This window comes from Columba livia, chromosome 5, assembly GCF_036013475.1.
Source record: "Columba livia isolate bColLiv1 breed racing homer chromosome 5, bColLiv1.pat.W.v2, whole genome shotgun sequence".
Lineage (NCBI taxonomy): Eukaryota > Metazoa > Chordata > Aves > Columbiformes > Columbidae > Columba > Columba livia.
The window spans coordinates 10,904,982-10,920,062 of NC_088606.1; the positions used below are offsets into that span (position 1 = coordinate 10,904,982).

Below are 15,081 nucleotides of genomic sequence, written 5' to 3' on the forward strand. Positions count from 1 at the left end.
GCTTGAGCCTCAGGATCAGTGGATACATGTGGCATACGTGCCTGTGTGTGCTTCATGAATTCTGACACCAGAATACAGAAAAACAAATCAGTTCTCACCAAAGTGAAAAAAGGCCAAAATACACGAAATGGAATAAATCTGCAGTTGAATATTTTAGAGTCTCTGGAAGATTACAGAATATGTCAGACCATCCATAATGTAAAATGCTGGATTTTGAATAGTCAGTTCCTCTATCAGCAAGAAATCTGTGCTGTGCTGGAGTAGCCCTGCTGGCAACAACTGCAGGGACCAACCCCTGTCCATGGTGCTGGGCACCGACCCCTGTCCACGGTGCTGGGCACCAAGCGCCCCAGAGTACAAAAACATCATATTTGGACAGAATAAAGAATTATAAAGTCGAACCTATGAACTCTGGAGAAAAGACACCAAACTCATTCTGCACTAGAATTTCCAGTCCGAACTGCCCTTGGTTAGAGGGGAGCTACTAATATCACTGCATTTTCAGCATTTTATTTTTGTTTATTATGACAGAGAGATAAATGCCACAGAAAAGCTGTAAAGTTAATGATAAAAAGACAACAAAAGCTGTGGAGTTATCCTAAACCAGAATTTCCTGTGATTATTAGTGGATTGCCTACAAAAAAAGCACAGTGCCAGGAAAGCTACAGTCATTTTGGAAAAGTCATCAGGTCATTCATGGCCTGAAACAAAACACCTCAGTCCCACTTTAGGCTGACACTAACAATCCTTTACAAACACTGCAAGCCCACAAGGATAAATAAACAGACCTGAAGAGAAACAGTACAGAGAAAAGAGAGAACCTGCTATAACTTGTAGTGTAGCTTTTAGCCAGTGGAATGAAGCAAGTTCACACCACAACAGCTCAGTGTGAATTTGCAGCCATCAGTATTTGCCTCAACTAAAGAATGTGCCTGCGTAAATCTGTTCTTATTGAAACATGACATTGTTCACACAAATATTATCTGGCGAAAGATGAAACTTCTTTCCAGAACAAGTAAGGAACACTCTGGAAAACCTAGAATACACTCTTTCTTACTGGAATTTTATCTTGATTACTGCTAATTGAGCAAAGCATAGGAGACAAGCTTACCTGTCTAGACAAGTTAATAAATATTTGCAAAATTATTTTTTAAAAAATTAATCATATTTTAATTCAATGGCATTTGAACACCTCCAAGGTTGATGAAAAAGATTTTGCCACCCAAAAATGGTATTTTCCTAAAAAACATTGGTTTATTAGGAAGTAGAACTCATCATGATCCAAGACATTCCTGAACCACTGCAGGCTGTATCACAGTATCACAGTATGTTTGGGATTGGAAGGGACCTCAAAAGATCATCTAGTCCAATCCCCCTGCTGGAGCAGGAACGCCTAGGTGAGGTCGCACAGGAACATGTCCAGGCGGTTTTTGAATGTCTCCAGAGCAGGAGACTCCACAACCTCCCTGGGCAGCCTGTTCCAGTGTCTGTCACCCTCACTGAGAAGAAGTTTTTTCTCAAATTTAAGCGGAACCTCTTGTGTTCCAGCTTGATCCCATTACCCCTTGTCCTATCATTGTTGGCCACCGAGAAGAGCCTGGCTCCATCCTCATGGCACTCACCCTTTATATATTTATAAACATTAATGAGGTCACCCCTTATTCTCCTCTTCTCCAAACTAAAGAGCCCCAGCTCCCTCAGCCTTTCTTCATAAGGGAGGTGCTCCACTCCCTTAATCATCTTGGTTGCCCTACGCTGGACCCTCTCCAGCAGTTCCCTGTCCTTCTGGAACTGAGGGGCCCAGAACTGGACTGTATCTCTCAGTATCTATAATTTGAAAGACATAGGTTTGGGTAAATACAAATTTCTTGCTGCCCAAGACAGGGCTTTTATCATTCCCTCCTAAAAACATCTAGAGACAATTGGGGAAGAAGTCCTGAAGCAAAGCACATGTATGTAAAGTATTAAGACACATGAAAATAAACTCAGCAGATCTTTAAAAGAAGCATGAGAAGACACAGTACCAGGAAGTATTACAGTTCAGAAGACTTCAGTCTCATAACCAGATTTGTAACAGCTGCAGTGGGATCCTCAGGAGCACAGAGAGAGCAGATATGCTGCATTAGAAACTTGTTCAGCACCTTATTATTATAATTCCAGAAACTTCATTCTGCTGACTGGTTAGCCACCAGTTCTTCCGTTGGATGCAATGAGACATCAATTCTATAGTAGCCGGAATGACATGGGCAAACCCTCCTGGATCAGAAAGAATCTGCCTCCCCATGTAAAACAGCTCCTTGATTAAAAGGATCACAGCGGGTCAGGAGAACCTGAGCTTCTCATTTCTGTCTTGTTCAAAATCTGCCCCTACTTCCAGCAAACAGAAGACTGAGATAAGCAGCATGCTCCCACTCTTTCTACACTCCTGATGTTCTCCATTCTGCTTAATAGAGCAAATATCTTGAAAGCCATAGGAGATGGAAAAGTAGGGAATACACCCAGAAACTGAGCTTTGCAACCCATTTTTACCCATTTCTTGCTACCTTACTTTGGTGCAAACTTGTGCAGCACCTTCACAGTGGTAAAAATTAACTCATCAGAACTAGTAGTGTTACACAGTAGGAGAGCCTTCAGAAAGTATCACTAAGTAGCTAAGAGGAGTAACCTGAAGGTTTCAGCAACTTTAAACAACTTTGAAGCTCAAATGCTGCTCTGACGATAAACAGGTGAGAAGCTCTGTCTTTGTCTATCAAATTTCACTGGAAGGTAAGCTGGAAAAAAGACTTACCTTAAACGCATTCACAATTGCAATACAGTCACTCTTACTATTCCCAGCAAAAAACAGTTTGTTCCTAGGAAAAACAAGAGGCATTATCAACAATATTTTTTTCAAATATTGAATGTATTATACAGCTCAAAATGCTACACTGTTAACACCTTCCAGGACTTCAATAAACAAGGTCAATATATTTACTTGTAGGTATTTGCTCTTGTTCACAGCTCCTTGCTCAAGGTAAACTGTGTGAGCAGGATAGGAAGGGTTATTTCATTTATTGTTTTAAAAAACATTTTGATGAGGCACTGTGCCACATGTTCAGATCAGAAAGGAAAAGCTGAAGAATGAGGTCTTGTACTCAGAAAAGGATGAGTGAGCTCTGTGATACTAATTAGTTCACATGTAAATAGATTTCAGCATCTCAGTTGCCCTGGAAAAGCTTCTTTTAGCACTGCTTGGCACCTTGACAGAAAATTAGACTCATGACATGAAAAAAATATATTTATAGTGGTCACCTTACTCCTCCGCCCCCAAAAGTAGTCAGGAAGTTGTAAAATATGTAGGTTAATACCTGTATCCATCGACATGCTGTTTGAAACGTGCTACAAAAAAATTCCGCAAAGAGAGTGCTGCAGCTGCAACAAAACCAGATCAAAATTAAAACCTGCACATCGCTTGTTTTTAGATAAATGTTCTCACATATTCTTCTTTCAGTTACCTATAATAAGGCATTCTTCCAAGCACCTGAAGACATGCCCAAGGACTATCAGTTTTCCAAGACGCAGATCCACTGGCAACTGTGCCAATACCTTTCCCATGAAAGTCAGCTCACCATCATGTGGATTTTCTTCTGTTTGAACACAAGTTGTAAGTGCTCCCAGCTACAGAAATTAAAATGTATTCACTTGTAAGAGTTGAAGTAACTATACGACTAGCTTGTAAGAAAACAAGACAAGATGTAATTACCTCCACTCAACACAATCAGTATCAAAACCGTAATTACGTTAAAGTTCTTAAATCAATTTTAAAAGCCCAGTATTTTGAAACCAAAGCTTCTACTACATATCCTGGACATAAAAAAAGTCACCGCAGAGAAATACAATTTCTTATGCACTTTGGAAAATAAAAAGTTTAATGCAATTAATGTTCTACCCCATATGAACTTTATAATTGAAAACCAAAATCACCAACTTCTTTGTACAGGTCAGAAGGGGATCTTCAAGCTGACCCCTATTTAACATAAGGTGTAAGAGTGTGATCTTGCTACTTATTAATAAAAAATTTCACTTAGAGAGTTCAAGTTCTTAGTTTTTTTCTATTTTTCCACGCCACAGATTCTAGTTCAGAAACAGTACCAATACTCCCTGATGAAATTATAATCCTGTTTTAACAATGTAACTGTAGAAATTATGCTGAAGAGGGCCATAAACAAACAACTGTCAAATGTGAGAGAAGATACTCTAGACACAGTTCCCACTTCAGTTCCAGTTAAGGCTACTACTACCTTAAACACCAAGAAAAACACTTCTACAGTGCATTTTTATTACCTCGATTTTACCACATTAAAGGTATGCCTACCTCTTTGAGCTGAAGTATAGTGCGTTCAATGTCACGTATGCTGGGTGGAGAAAGAGCTGTTGCCAGCAAGGCTTTTGGTGCCCCCATATCAAGCTTTTTTATTTTTAAAACCGTAGTTCCCAAAGGACAACGCTGAAGAGAAGACAATGTTGTTGTTACTTTCCCCCCATGGGAAGTGTGACAAAATCTTTTATATGAAAAGTTACAAGTTTATGATTTAGCAAAACCTAAAATTAATTTTGTGTAACTCAGGATATTTTTCTTTTGAACAGATTGCTTATTTCTAGTTCACACTCATTCTGCTGCTATAATGCATCTCTCCTCTATGAAGAAAACTATGTGGAATGGTCTTTGTCAACTATTTATCAACCTGAATTCTATTCAGTGTTACAGTTATTAGTAACTATCTAAACCATACAGTCTTGAGGAAAAGTAAAACTTATTTTTATTGTCTCTGCTATGACTACATACATTAAAAAAAAAAAAAAAAATAAATCTTAATGTTCCCCAAAAGTCTTACCAGTATCTCAGGTACTGACTTCTCTGGAATAAAGTCTGTCCAGAACTCCTTGTATACAAGCCTGTAACAATACCCTTTGGAAACACGTCCAGCACGACCTTCACATAAAAGAACAAGTCACCAGTTTGCAAACTGCCCACGTTTCAGGCTGCTCAAAAACCATCCATGTACGAGCCTCCTGGGCAGCTGAGCAGCACACGACAGCTGATGCTGCAGGCTGACCAGTATTCTGCTCTCTTGATGCTGACAGGCCCACTGGAGACATTCTCTCTATCCTCTCCGACATAAGGATTGGATGAAATAATTTTCCTTCCATAGCAGCAGGAACTAACAAGAGTGACTTCAGTATTTCAACCAAATACCCCTTTAACTCCCCTCAAAATCAGCATTCATCTTTCTCAGCTGAAAAGGTATAACAAACACTGTACTAAAATATACTTCCTCAAAATCAGGAAAAGGCAATTCCTACCCAATATAAATATAATATTGATAAATATGTCAATGCAAGTTTTAGCATACCCCCAAATGGAAGATTCTACATGCAGAGTAAATACAATTTGCATTTGCATTTCTTCACACAATAAATACACTTCAATTTCCTAATTGACTCTATGGCTAGCAAAAAATCCTCTCTATAAACAACTTTGAAGATACCATGACAAAGAGCAAAACCTCTTTATGATTTACTATTTATAGGAAACACACTGATTCAGAATATCTGAAGGTCCGTAGCGGAGCAGAGATCCACCCGCAGCCCATGGAGGACCCCACACCGGAGCAGCTGGATGCCCGAAGGAGGCTGGGACCCCATGGGAAGCCCACACTGGAGCAGGTTCCTGGCAGGACCTGTGGCCCATGGAGAGAGGAGCCCAGGCTGGAGCAGGTTTGCGGGCAGGACTTGTGACCCTGTGGGGGACCCACACTGGAGCAGCCTGTTCCTGAAGGGCTGCATCCCATGCAAGGGACCCACGCTGGAGCAGTTTATAAAGAACAGCAGCCTGTGGGCAGAACCCACATTGGAGAAGCTCATGGAGAACTGTCTCCTGTGGGAGGGACCCCACGCTGGAGCAGGGGAAGAGAGTGAGGAGGAAGGAGCAACAGAGACAACACGTGATCAATCAACCACAACCCCCATTCCCTGTGTCCCCCTGTGCTGCTCTGGGGGAGGTATAAAAACTGGGAGTGAAGTTGAGCGTGGGAAGAAAGGAGGGGTGGGGGGAAGGTGTTTTTAAGATTTGGTTTTATTTCTCATTACCCTACTCTGATTTGATTGGTAATAAATTAAATTACTTTCCCTAAGTCAAGTCTGTTTTGCCTGTGATGGTAACTGGAAAGTGCTCTCTCCCTGTTCTTATCTTGACCCAGGAGACTTTCATAATTTTTCTTCCCTACCCACCTGAGGAAGGGGCAGTGACAGCACAGCTTGGTGGCACCTGGAGTCCTACCAAAGACAACCCACCACAAGCTGTAATTGTGAATTTCTCATAGTATTTAAAAACTAGGATACTTTTATAGCTAAAAGATGTCACTATTGTTAATTTTAGTACTCTTTTTGAATCAAAGTAAAACATTTTGGTATTTAAGAGTACCGTCTGACTAGACGAGCTGACATGAAATCTTATTGACCCTTTGGTACAAACGCTGGACTACACCAGAAACACTGCTGTGGATATTTCAACTGATTTAAGAATGACAAATAGACATGAAAGTTTCTTTCACTTCTGAAACACACAGTTAAATATCTAGCACTACCCCCCTCCCCTTTTTAAAAACATCCCCTGATAAAAAAAAAAATAGCGTTAAATAAGAAAGAAACCTCATAAGTTTCATTGTCCATGAATTTTATATTTTTCAGTAAAATACAAAATGTTCACCTGGAAAAATACTTGAACAAAATAAAAGATTCAGGCATAATCCTTTAATCACATTTTAATATCCTGACATGGTAAAGAATGGCATTTTTGTCTAAACTATTAATGCAAAAATAATCTATGTTTTTACTGTTATAAAATGAAAAGTAACACAGAATTCTCCATGAAGGTTAGCTTCTAAAATTCCTTTCCATTCCCTGTTTTCATCTTACCTTTTCTTTGATTACAGTTTATTTTAGATGCCCAGCAAAGTCTCAGACTTTGGTAATTAGTTTCCTCATCACAAACCAAAGTCCTAGTTAAGCAGAAATCTATCACTGCAATTAAGAAAAAAAATCTAGTATTATTAAAGGACAATTTATCCTCATGGCATTGGAAAAAATACTGGTTGATTTTGTGTTATCGGAAAAGGAAAGTTTCAATTATTTGAAAACCTACAAGGAGAACACAAGATTTATAAACAACCAGACACAGGACACTCTGAATACTTGCAGAACTGCAAATGTTTTTTAACATAAATATAACAAACAGTTAGTGAAGATGACAAGCATTAAAAAGTAATAATTCCTGCATTTAGATGTTCCATATCAGAATTTGCTTAATCTGACGCAATTATTTTAAAATACAGTTAGAATGTGAGTAAAAAGCTTAAGGTACTTGTGACATGAGGTCTGATCCTGCTTGTTACTGCATTTAATTTTTCTCCCCTTCAATAAAGGTTAGAATCCACAGCTCAGTAACTCTACTCGTTGTTCGTATATTTTGATTTAAAACAGTTCCTGCTGTGAAAGAATCCAATAACTGTCAAAATTAAACTCCAACAGCAAAGTTTTGTAAAACCGTGACACATTATGGAGGTTTAGGCTGGCGTAAGTAAGGAAAACAGTACAAACACAGTGTATCCACAATCAGATGACTTACCATACTTAACATCTGGAACCGTTACAGAGCTCTCAGCTATGTTTGTAGATAAAATTATCTGAGTTTTCAAGAAAAAAAAAAAAAACAAACAACAAATGAGTAAGAAAAATATTACATGAATGTTTCTACATGAAAAATCCAACTTGCTATGAAGAAATATAAATGTAATGGCAACACAGTACTTCTGCTCTGCACATAAAAAAGCAATACAACACAAGAGAATGTGTATTTGTGTTTCCTAAGATTGAAAAAGCATAATAAAGTAGAATAGTATACGACAATATAGAGGAAAAAGAGAAATATTTCCTTATGCCTTCATCGTAACAGAACATCATGCTATGAGCAGTGATAAAGAAAACCAAGACACGAGTCAAAATGTGGGGTACAAAGCAGGTGAGAGACCCCCACACTACTTTGCCATGCAGTGCCCCAGTAGCACACCATCCTCACCCAGGTGCAAGAATAGACATGCATGAACTATTCTGAAGGAGTAAAATAGTGTCACACAATAATTTAAGCATCATTTCTTGCTACTGCACTTCTTTTAAGGTCTAAACACCAGTTAAAGCAACAGCTTGGTAAGAAAGACAATCAGTTTACATCTTGAAAAAACAAAACTGCTTTGCCCTCACACAACAGTTTGAGCTGGCAGTGCTAACATGAATTTATACACATTATTATTTGCTATTATTACTTTAGCAAAAGGTTTCACCCACTTAATAAAAAATGATGCAATAGTATTTACTTTTCTGTAGCCAGGAACTGTAGCCAAAAAGACATTACTTTGTTCCTCTAATGTCACGTGCGAGTGAAGTGGGTACACTTGCCACCTAAAGAAAACATATTAGTGAAATATTTACTGATGCAAGAACGTAAGTAATTAATGACACCTCTGTGCTAAATCATATTATGTACTTAGAACTCATACAGTTGAAGTATTCATGTTTGAGTTTAACTGACCTGAAACAAATGCTGTCTAACTTACCTTTTGTTAAACATATTTGAGAGACGTGAGTGCATGTTGGTTATTTCATTCATACCTAGGAAAAAAAAGCAATCAAGAGATTGTTTTCATTTTAGTAATCACTAATAATTCTAAAACCAGCTCTCACATCTATTTAAATTCTTAATTGACTTTCATTATTACCTCCTTTTAACCATATAATAAAACAGCAGAAGAGTTAAATAGTAAATGTAATAACGAGTTACTGAAACACTGAGTCATTTTCCAAGGGTTATTTTGCATAATTTTACACTTCCTGAAGTGGCAATATCAGGCCATCTGCCAGTGTCCCATTATTAGGCCTCGTTTCAATTCCTTACAACTGGTAACACTCACTGCATGTGGAATGTCTAGTTTAGGACAAATCTGGGTATTTCAAACAAATTTGGGTATTTCAAACAAAACATTCTGCAGGGCCAAGAGGAAAAAGAAATAAAGCTACCTACTTCTGCCTTAGCCGTCTTCCCTTTAGCAGCTCAAGTGCCTGTTCTCTGTGGCACGGATATCACATCTGCCAGGGGAAATCTCACAATTAAGGGATTTTTGCTGTCTTCCTAAATGCCTCTACAGGCATAAGCCTGAGAAGCCTATTTTACTTCTTACTGAGACTGTGATTCCAAAAGCCTTGTTTTCAGAAATCTGTCCAGCACTGGGCTTCCCTTGTTGGACATTAAAACCAAAATCACTTTGTAACCGCAATACAGGATTACTGCAACCTTCAGTGAGGAGGCTAAATGTAGTTTGAGCACCTGGATGTTCCTGCCCTCTTTAGCTGACTGTTACTTCAGAGGTGAGAAGGGAGGAAGACAAATACAAGTGGAGGAAGAGAAATATCTTCAGGAAAGATGAGAAGAATAATTTAAATAAAAAATGAGAGAAAAGATGGATATGTGATGGGCTGGAAATCACAACTGGGTTAAGGTAAGCACAGAAAAAGGGCTGGAAAGCAAGAAACTGAGGCAAGGAAAAACAGATTCAACAAGAAATCCACACAGTGATTACACAAGATTGGCTGGGAAAAGAATGTGCAGGAGAACATGGAGATTAGTCAGCTATTTGAGTTAGAAAGACTGAAACTGGAAAATGAGGGAAGGTAACTATATGTAAAGGAAATAAAAGAAGTCAGGGTTGGGGGAGAACAGGTGATTAGGAGGAAGTAGGAGGAAGAAAAAAAAAAATGGTGGAGTAACCAGGGGGAGATTAAAAAGTTTCAGAGATGCACTTTGTGTGAGGCCACTACAGAGCAAAGCAATGTCATTAGAACCTATAAGGGACAGCCAGGAACCCTAATTTACATCACAGCTCAAGAGAAGTAAGAGTACTTGAGAATGCAAATAATGGGCCAGATAACAAACCACTGACTAGCACAATAACAAAAATATTAATGAAGGTCTAAGCAAAACAACTTCAGTGCCATAGAGAAAAACTTGCAGAATGGGCAACACAAAACCAGTGCCACTCCTAAAACACATGTCTGTTCATGAACAGAAGCCTGTAATCAAAGATACACAGAACACAAGAACACCATGAGATGGTCCAGTAGGACACAGCCTGACGGACGTACTTGATCCCACGCAGTCACTGTCCCACTGCTCAACTGTCTCACGCTTCCCATTTGCCATACTGCCTGGTTACGTATCTGAGTAAGACACCAAGGCTTGACTCCAATTTATGTTTAAAAACAAGAGAAGCAGATACTACATAACCAATATCAACAGGAATTATTAATCATCCTATTAATTACTAACTAGAAACAGCAGGCAGTACCTGCTGCCTGCTTTCTGGAAGGGACAAGAGTGGACACCTACAGAACAAAAGGCTGCCACTAGGAGAGACACATCTTGGAATGAGAAAGGAACTAGTAACAAAATCTGTTTGGCAAACATACCAGGACAATAAGGAGCATGGGGCATGGAGAAGTAAAATAGAAAATACAAAACAGATTAAGAGATTGCCACAAGTAGAACAAACAAAAGCTTAGGACAGTAAGAGAGGAATCCCTTTAAAAAAAAAAAAAATCTAAAGCAGGGGCGTCAAACTCATTTTCACCGGATGTAACTACCAAATGTAACCAATCCTACATTTATACAGCCCTAAAATTACATTTGGCCATTTGAAGGCAACCGCAAAGCTGATGTGGTTCCCGGTGAAAATGAGTTTGACACCCCTGCCCTAAAGCTTTAAGCCATGCAATTCCTGCCGTCAGCCAGTCCACGTGAAGCACAGAAATCACACCTTCCCCATCTTTTACAAGCTCCTGAGGTAGGATGACAACCCACTGTTGCTTTCATTTAGCCCTTCAGCTAGTCTGGCAGAAGCATGTTACGTAGTTGAAGGTGTTGCTCAATAATCATTCAGTCACCACAGTCTTTTTCCAATCTGTTTTTTAAAAGGTCTAAAGAACTATACATCAACGTATATGCTTAAGAAACATTAAGGTTGCCATGTAAAGCACTGAAACTAAAAAATGCCAGAATTAAGACTGGTCATGCAAACTTAATGCAGCTCACTAGGAACATATTTATGCATCAATGTTAAAAAAATCACTGTACAGTTTAACATGGCACTTTGTATCACTGTCAAGGGTTTTGACTGTGGGGTGACAATAAAACCCTGGCAGATGTATTGTTAACCTGCTCTCCTCTCTCCTTTCTCCCTTTTATCCCTCCCTCTCCCCTCTTCACACTATGGACAGGCGATCGGGAGGGAAAGAAGGACAGAGAGAAGAGAGTTGGAAAAATTAAAAATGTTTTACTAATGCTACTATTAAGAATAGAGAAAATAATACAAAATATACAAAACCAATCTTGAAAGTCTCAGCAACTGCAGAGCTGGCACCTGAAATCCTGGACTGGACTCTGCAGCCAACCGGAGCTGGATTCAGTCTGTCACTAGGCCTCAGTTCACAGGGACAACTAGCAAGGTCCTCTCCTAATGTCGGCCATAAGCAAAGAGGAAAAAAGGAAGGGACGAGATCCTCGTGATCTCCCACTTTTATATGAAGTATTCACGTGAATGGAATGTTATACACAGTTGGTCAGTTTCTTGGTCACCTGTTTTCTCGTTGCCCCTCTGGTGAGATGTCCATCCATGCTTATCAATAACCTTGCATTCCATTGCTATGTTTACCAAAACATGTATCTGGTTCTCCAAGAAAATGCAGCTAATATGAAAGCTTTAGCTGGCAGGCAAATTCACTAAAAGAGACACTTGTTTTTTAACAAAACCAGGACAATCACGTAGTAGCTCGGGATGGACTAGTGTCCCTATGTTCTTTTCACGTTACCTGTCCCTGCTTCCACTGCCTGTGCATTTCCTTCTTGCCCTTTAGTTTGACCAGCACGTCTCAACTCAGACATGCCGGCCTCTTGCCTCCCTCTCCTGATTTCTTACACCTGGGGATTGAGAGTTCTTCTGCTCAATGGAAATGTCCTTAAAGATCTGCCAGCTCTGTCCTGTTCCCTTGTCCCAGATTTTTATCTATAAAGAATCATACTCAGTAATACAAACAAATAAAAAATTAAGCACTGAACAAGACAGGCAATTACAACAGGAAGGGAAAACATGGCACCCTACTCAAGACAGCTGCAGCTGCTCTGTGAAAGTGGATTCTGCCCCATCACCGAGTCCCACAAAGGCAGTGAGCAAAAATCACTCAACACAGCACAGCACTGCTCCTTCTGGCTCCTGATGCCTACTAAGCTTGAAATGTCAAAGAGTGTATTTCAAATGTACAAAATGCTATGTAATCGTAAGCACTCAAATCTAGGCATCTCAAAACACTGTCCTAAATGTGGAGGTTATTTTTACCCAAATCTCTGTCTCAGCTGCCCTCTTGTAAACTAAGGGCTCTCTTCCCCTTTTCTCCAGTTCTCTATAGAGATTATTTGGGAAGAAAACGTCAAAAGGTATTTGCTAATCCTGTGTTCAAGATCAGTCTTGAGTATCCAGTTATAAAGCAAGCCAAAGTCAAACACCAAACAACAACAGTAAAAACCAAACCTGAGTACCTGTTCATTCAGAAAGCACGATCTACACAGGTTTTCACAAATCTACCAAATGTATTTAAAGAAAAATCTTCATTCTATCAGTTGCAGTTTTAAGTCATCAGGGATAGCACCACAGAGGAAAAACAAAACCAAAATAACACCAAAATCCACAACCAATCAACACCTCAAAGTGAGAGACAAAAAAGATTTGAGAATTGAAAGTAACAAAGAGTAATTTCATCCTGAAACACAGACTCAGAGGGGCTGAGGAAGTCTGAACACACACCAAACAAACACCAGTGTGAGAGGCCAGAGGCAACAGAAATCATCGCTCTGCTTTATGAATGGCAAACTAGGAAAGAATATGTGAAAGCACCAGGTAATGGGTTTGTGATGCTGGAGAAACTTAGGCTTCAGCCTAGTTACACAAAAATTATTGCATGATTGTTTTGGTAGTTATTCTTACTTGAAGCCCTTAGCTAGATTTTAGGGGCAGAGGCACCTGAATAACCTAGGTTTACTGTTCAAAGGAGACCAAAACCATATATAACCAGTTGTCTGATCACTATGTACTACGTTGCCCTGTGTGCTTTTGAGTGTTCCTACTACACCAACCAACGTACACAGAAAGAAAAGAGTGAATTTTAACTTTTACTACAAGAATCTAAATAAAATCCAGGGAAGAGATTACACTATATGCAGATAAGAAAACATCTCTAAAAGAATCCTAGGAACTTAATGCAATATTTAATAACTAATTTAAAAAACGGAGCAACTGAATTTCTGTGGATTAAGTGTAGAATTTATTTTATTACTGTAACTTCACTTCTCAAACATAGAAAGTCTTTCTTTTTAACTCACTGGTCTTTCAATTATTGCCACATTTAAACATGTTTGCAAGGAAAATCCCCCAACAGACCAACAAACCCCAGTTAAATACCTGTTCAGTAAATCCTTGGAAGAAGCACCAGAAAAAGGCTTGTTAGACAACAAATATGGAAAAATAAAATTATGAAGACATATACTCACCTGGTAAAAATACCAGCACAGTTCCACGTTCTGATGTAACATTCAAGTTTTTTCCTCCCCTAACAAGAATATGCAGTGTCATTAGTTTTACAATCATTGCCTACTTTATTACCCCAAGGTATTTTATTTTGAAAGAACAAGCAGAACTGCGCATTTTTGTAACATGTGTTATTTAAACTTCCTGAAGAAATGGAATTCAAAACACTATTCACAACTATGCTTTCTGAAAAACACACTATACAAAAATAGGAACTAGATCATTAGGTTTAGTTTTGTCTTCAAAATTATGTCAAAACAGAAACATTCTTATTTACCAATGAAATTAATCAAAATTAGGTTACCAAAGATTTTAATATGAACAGGTGGTTTATCACTGCAGAATCCCGTGCAAACTCTAAAATCACATTAACATAATATAGAACTGATATCTTTGGTAGCAGTATACTTTTCTTTTTCATGCATCTTGAAAATCTCTACTCTCAAACTATATAGTGAACAGAAAGTATAATTTTAAATCGAAGGTTAATAACAGTGAATGTTTGTAATAGGTCTTCTGCTGTTTGAAAGCTGAAATGTTAATACTTTCAGGTTTTCTTATAAGATGCAGCTTATTAGTAAAAGCTGGTTTAATTTGGCTATTCTAAACTCCAGTAAAACAGCTTAATTGAAAAGATAAAACAAAATAATCAATAAAAAAAGCTCAGAAGCCACTATACATTTTTAAAAATAAGTTAGTGCCACATTTGTTGTATTTATGTACCTCCATCAACACTTTTACTTAAGTGGTTCACTCGATAAGTGCTCAGGTGAGCCTGGGTAATGCTTCCTTAACATTTCAAAGTTTATATAACACTAAATCTGAAAAAACCCCACAATGGTTGCAAAACTACATTATTTCTTCAGCATGCACTTATAAATTATTAGGATACATGGGAACAAAAACCATTCCTAAAGTAAATATGCACTCAGTGTTGGACCAAAGCTGCAGAAGCAGCTTTACGTTTTCAGAGACTAAACATTGATTTGCAAAACACAGAGAGCATTATTGCAAAAGACAGTAAGGCATTAGTACAGAACAGCCAGTGAAAATTCATGTCTAGTTTATATTCTTTTTTCATGGCTTAACATATGCTTTAGTTTAGTACAAAACAGTACTTCTGGTTTTATTCTTCATATAAATAATGTTTAGCTCTGGTCTGCAGCACTGAATCTAGCTTCCATTTGATATGGTTGGCTTCAGTGGTCACTTACACTCCAGGGCATGAAGTGTATTTCAAGAACACCAAGCATTCAGTAAAATGTAGAAGCAGTCTTAGCATGACTAGCCTGAGTAGAAATCACACGAATATATAAAATATAAGCAGAGATGCAAAGAAAATTAAGTCACCACTAAT

The 15,081-nt window shown here is 38.5% G+C and overlaps 1 protein-coding gene across 5 annotated transcripts in view; it reads right to left on the reverse strand.

Moving 5' to 3' along the window:
* Positions 1–15,081, reverse strand: part of TDRD9 (tudor domain containing 9) — an 83,719-nt gene that overhangs the window by 27,029 nt on the left and 41,609 nt on the right. For all 5 annotated transcript variants that reach the window (XR_010472733.1, XR_010472734.1, XM_065063347.1 and 2 more), the window contains exons 9-18: positions 13,688–13,746; positions 8,652–8,706; positions 8,412–8,496; positions 7,667–7,724; positions 6,958–7,062; positions 4,875–4,972; positions 4,355–4,486; positions 3,495–3,657; positions 3,348–3,411; positions 2,789–2,852 (exon numbers count right to left, since the gene is read on the reverse strand). Coding sequence is in view for 3 of the 5 variants with exons in the window: in XM_065063347.1 (XP_064919419.1) it covers positions 2,789–2,852; positions 3,348–3,411; positions 3,495–3,657; positions 4,355–4,486; positions 4,875–4,972; positions 6,958–7,062; positions 7,667–7,724; positions 8,412–8,496; positions 8,652–8,706; positions 13,688–13,746 (883 nt within the window). In the remaining 2 variants the exon portion in view is untranslated. The remainder of the gene's footprint in view (positions 1–2,788; positions 2,853–3,347; positions 3,412–3,494; positions 3,658–4,354; positions 4,487–4,874; positions 4,973–6,957; positions 7,063–7,666; positions 7,725–8,411; positions 8,497–8,651; positions 8,707–13,687; positions 13,747–15,081) is intronic.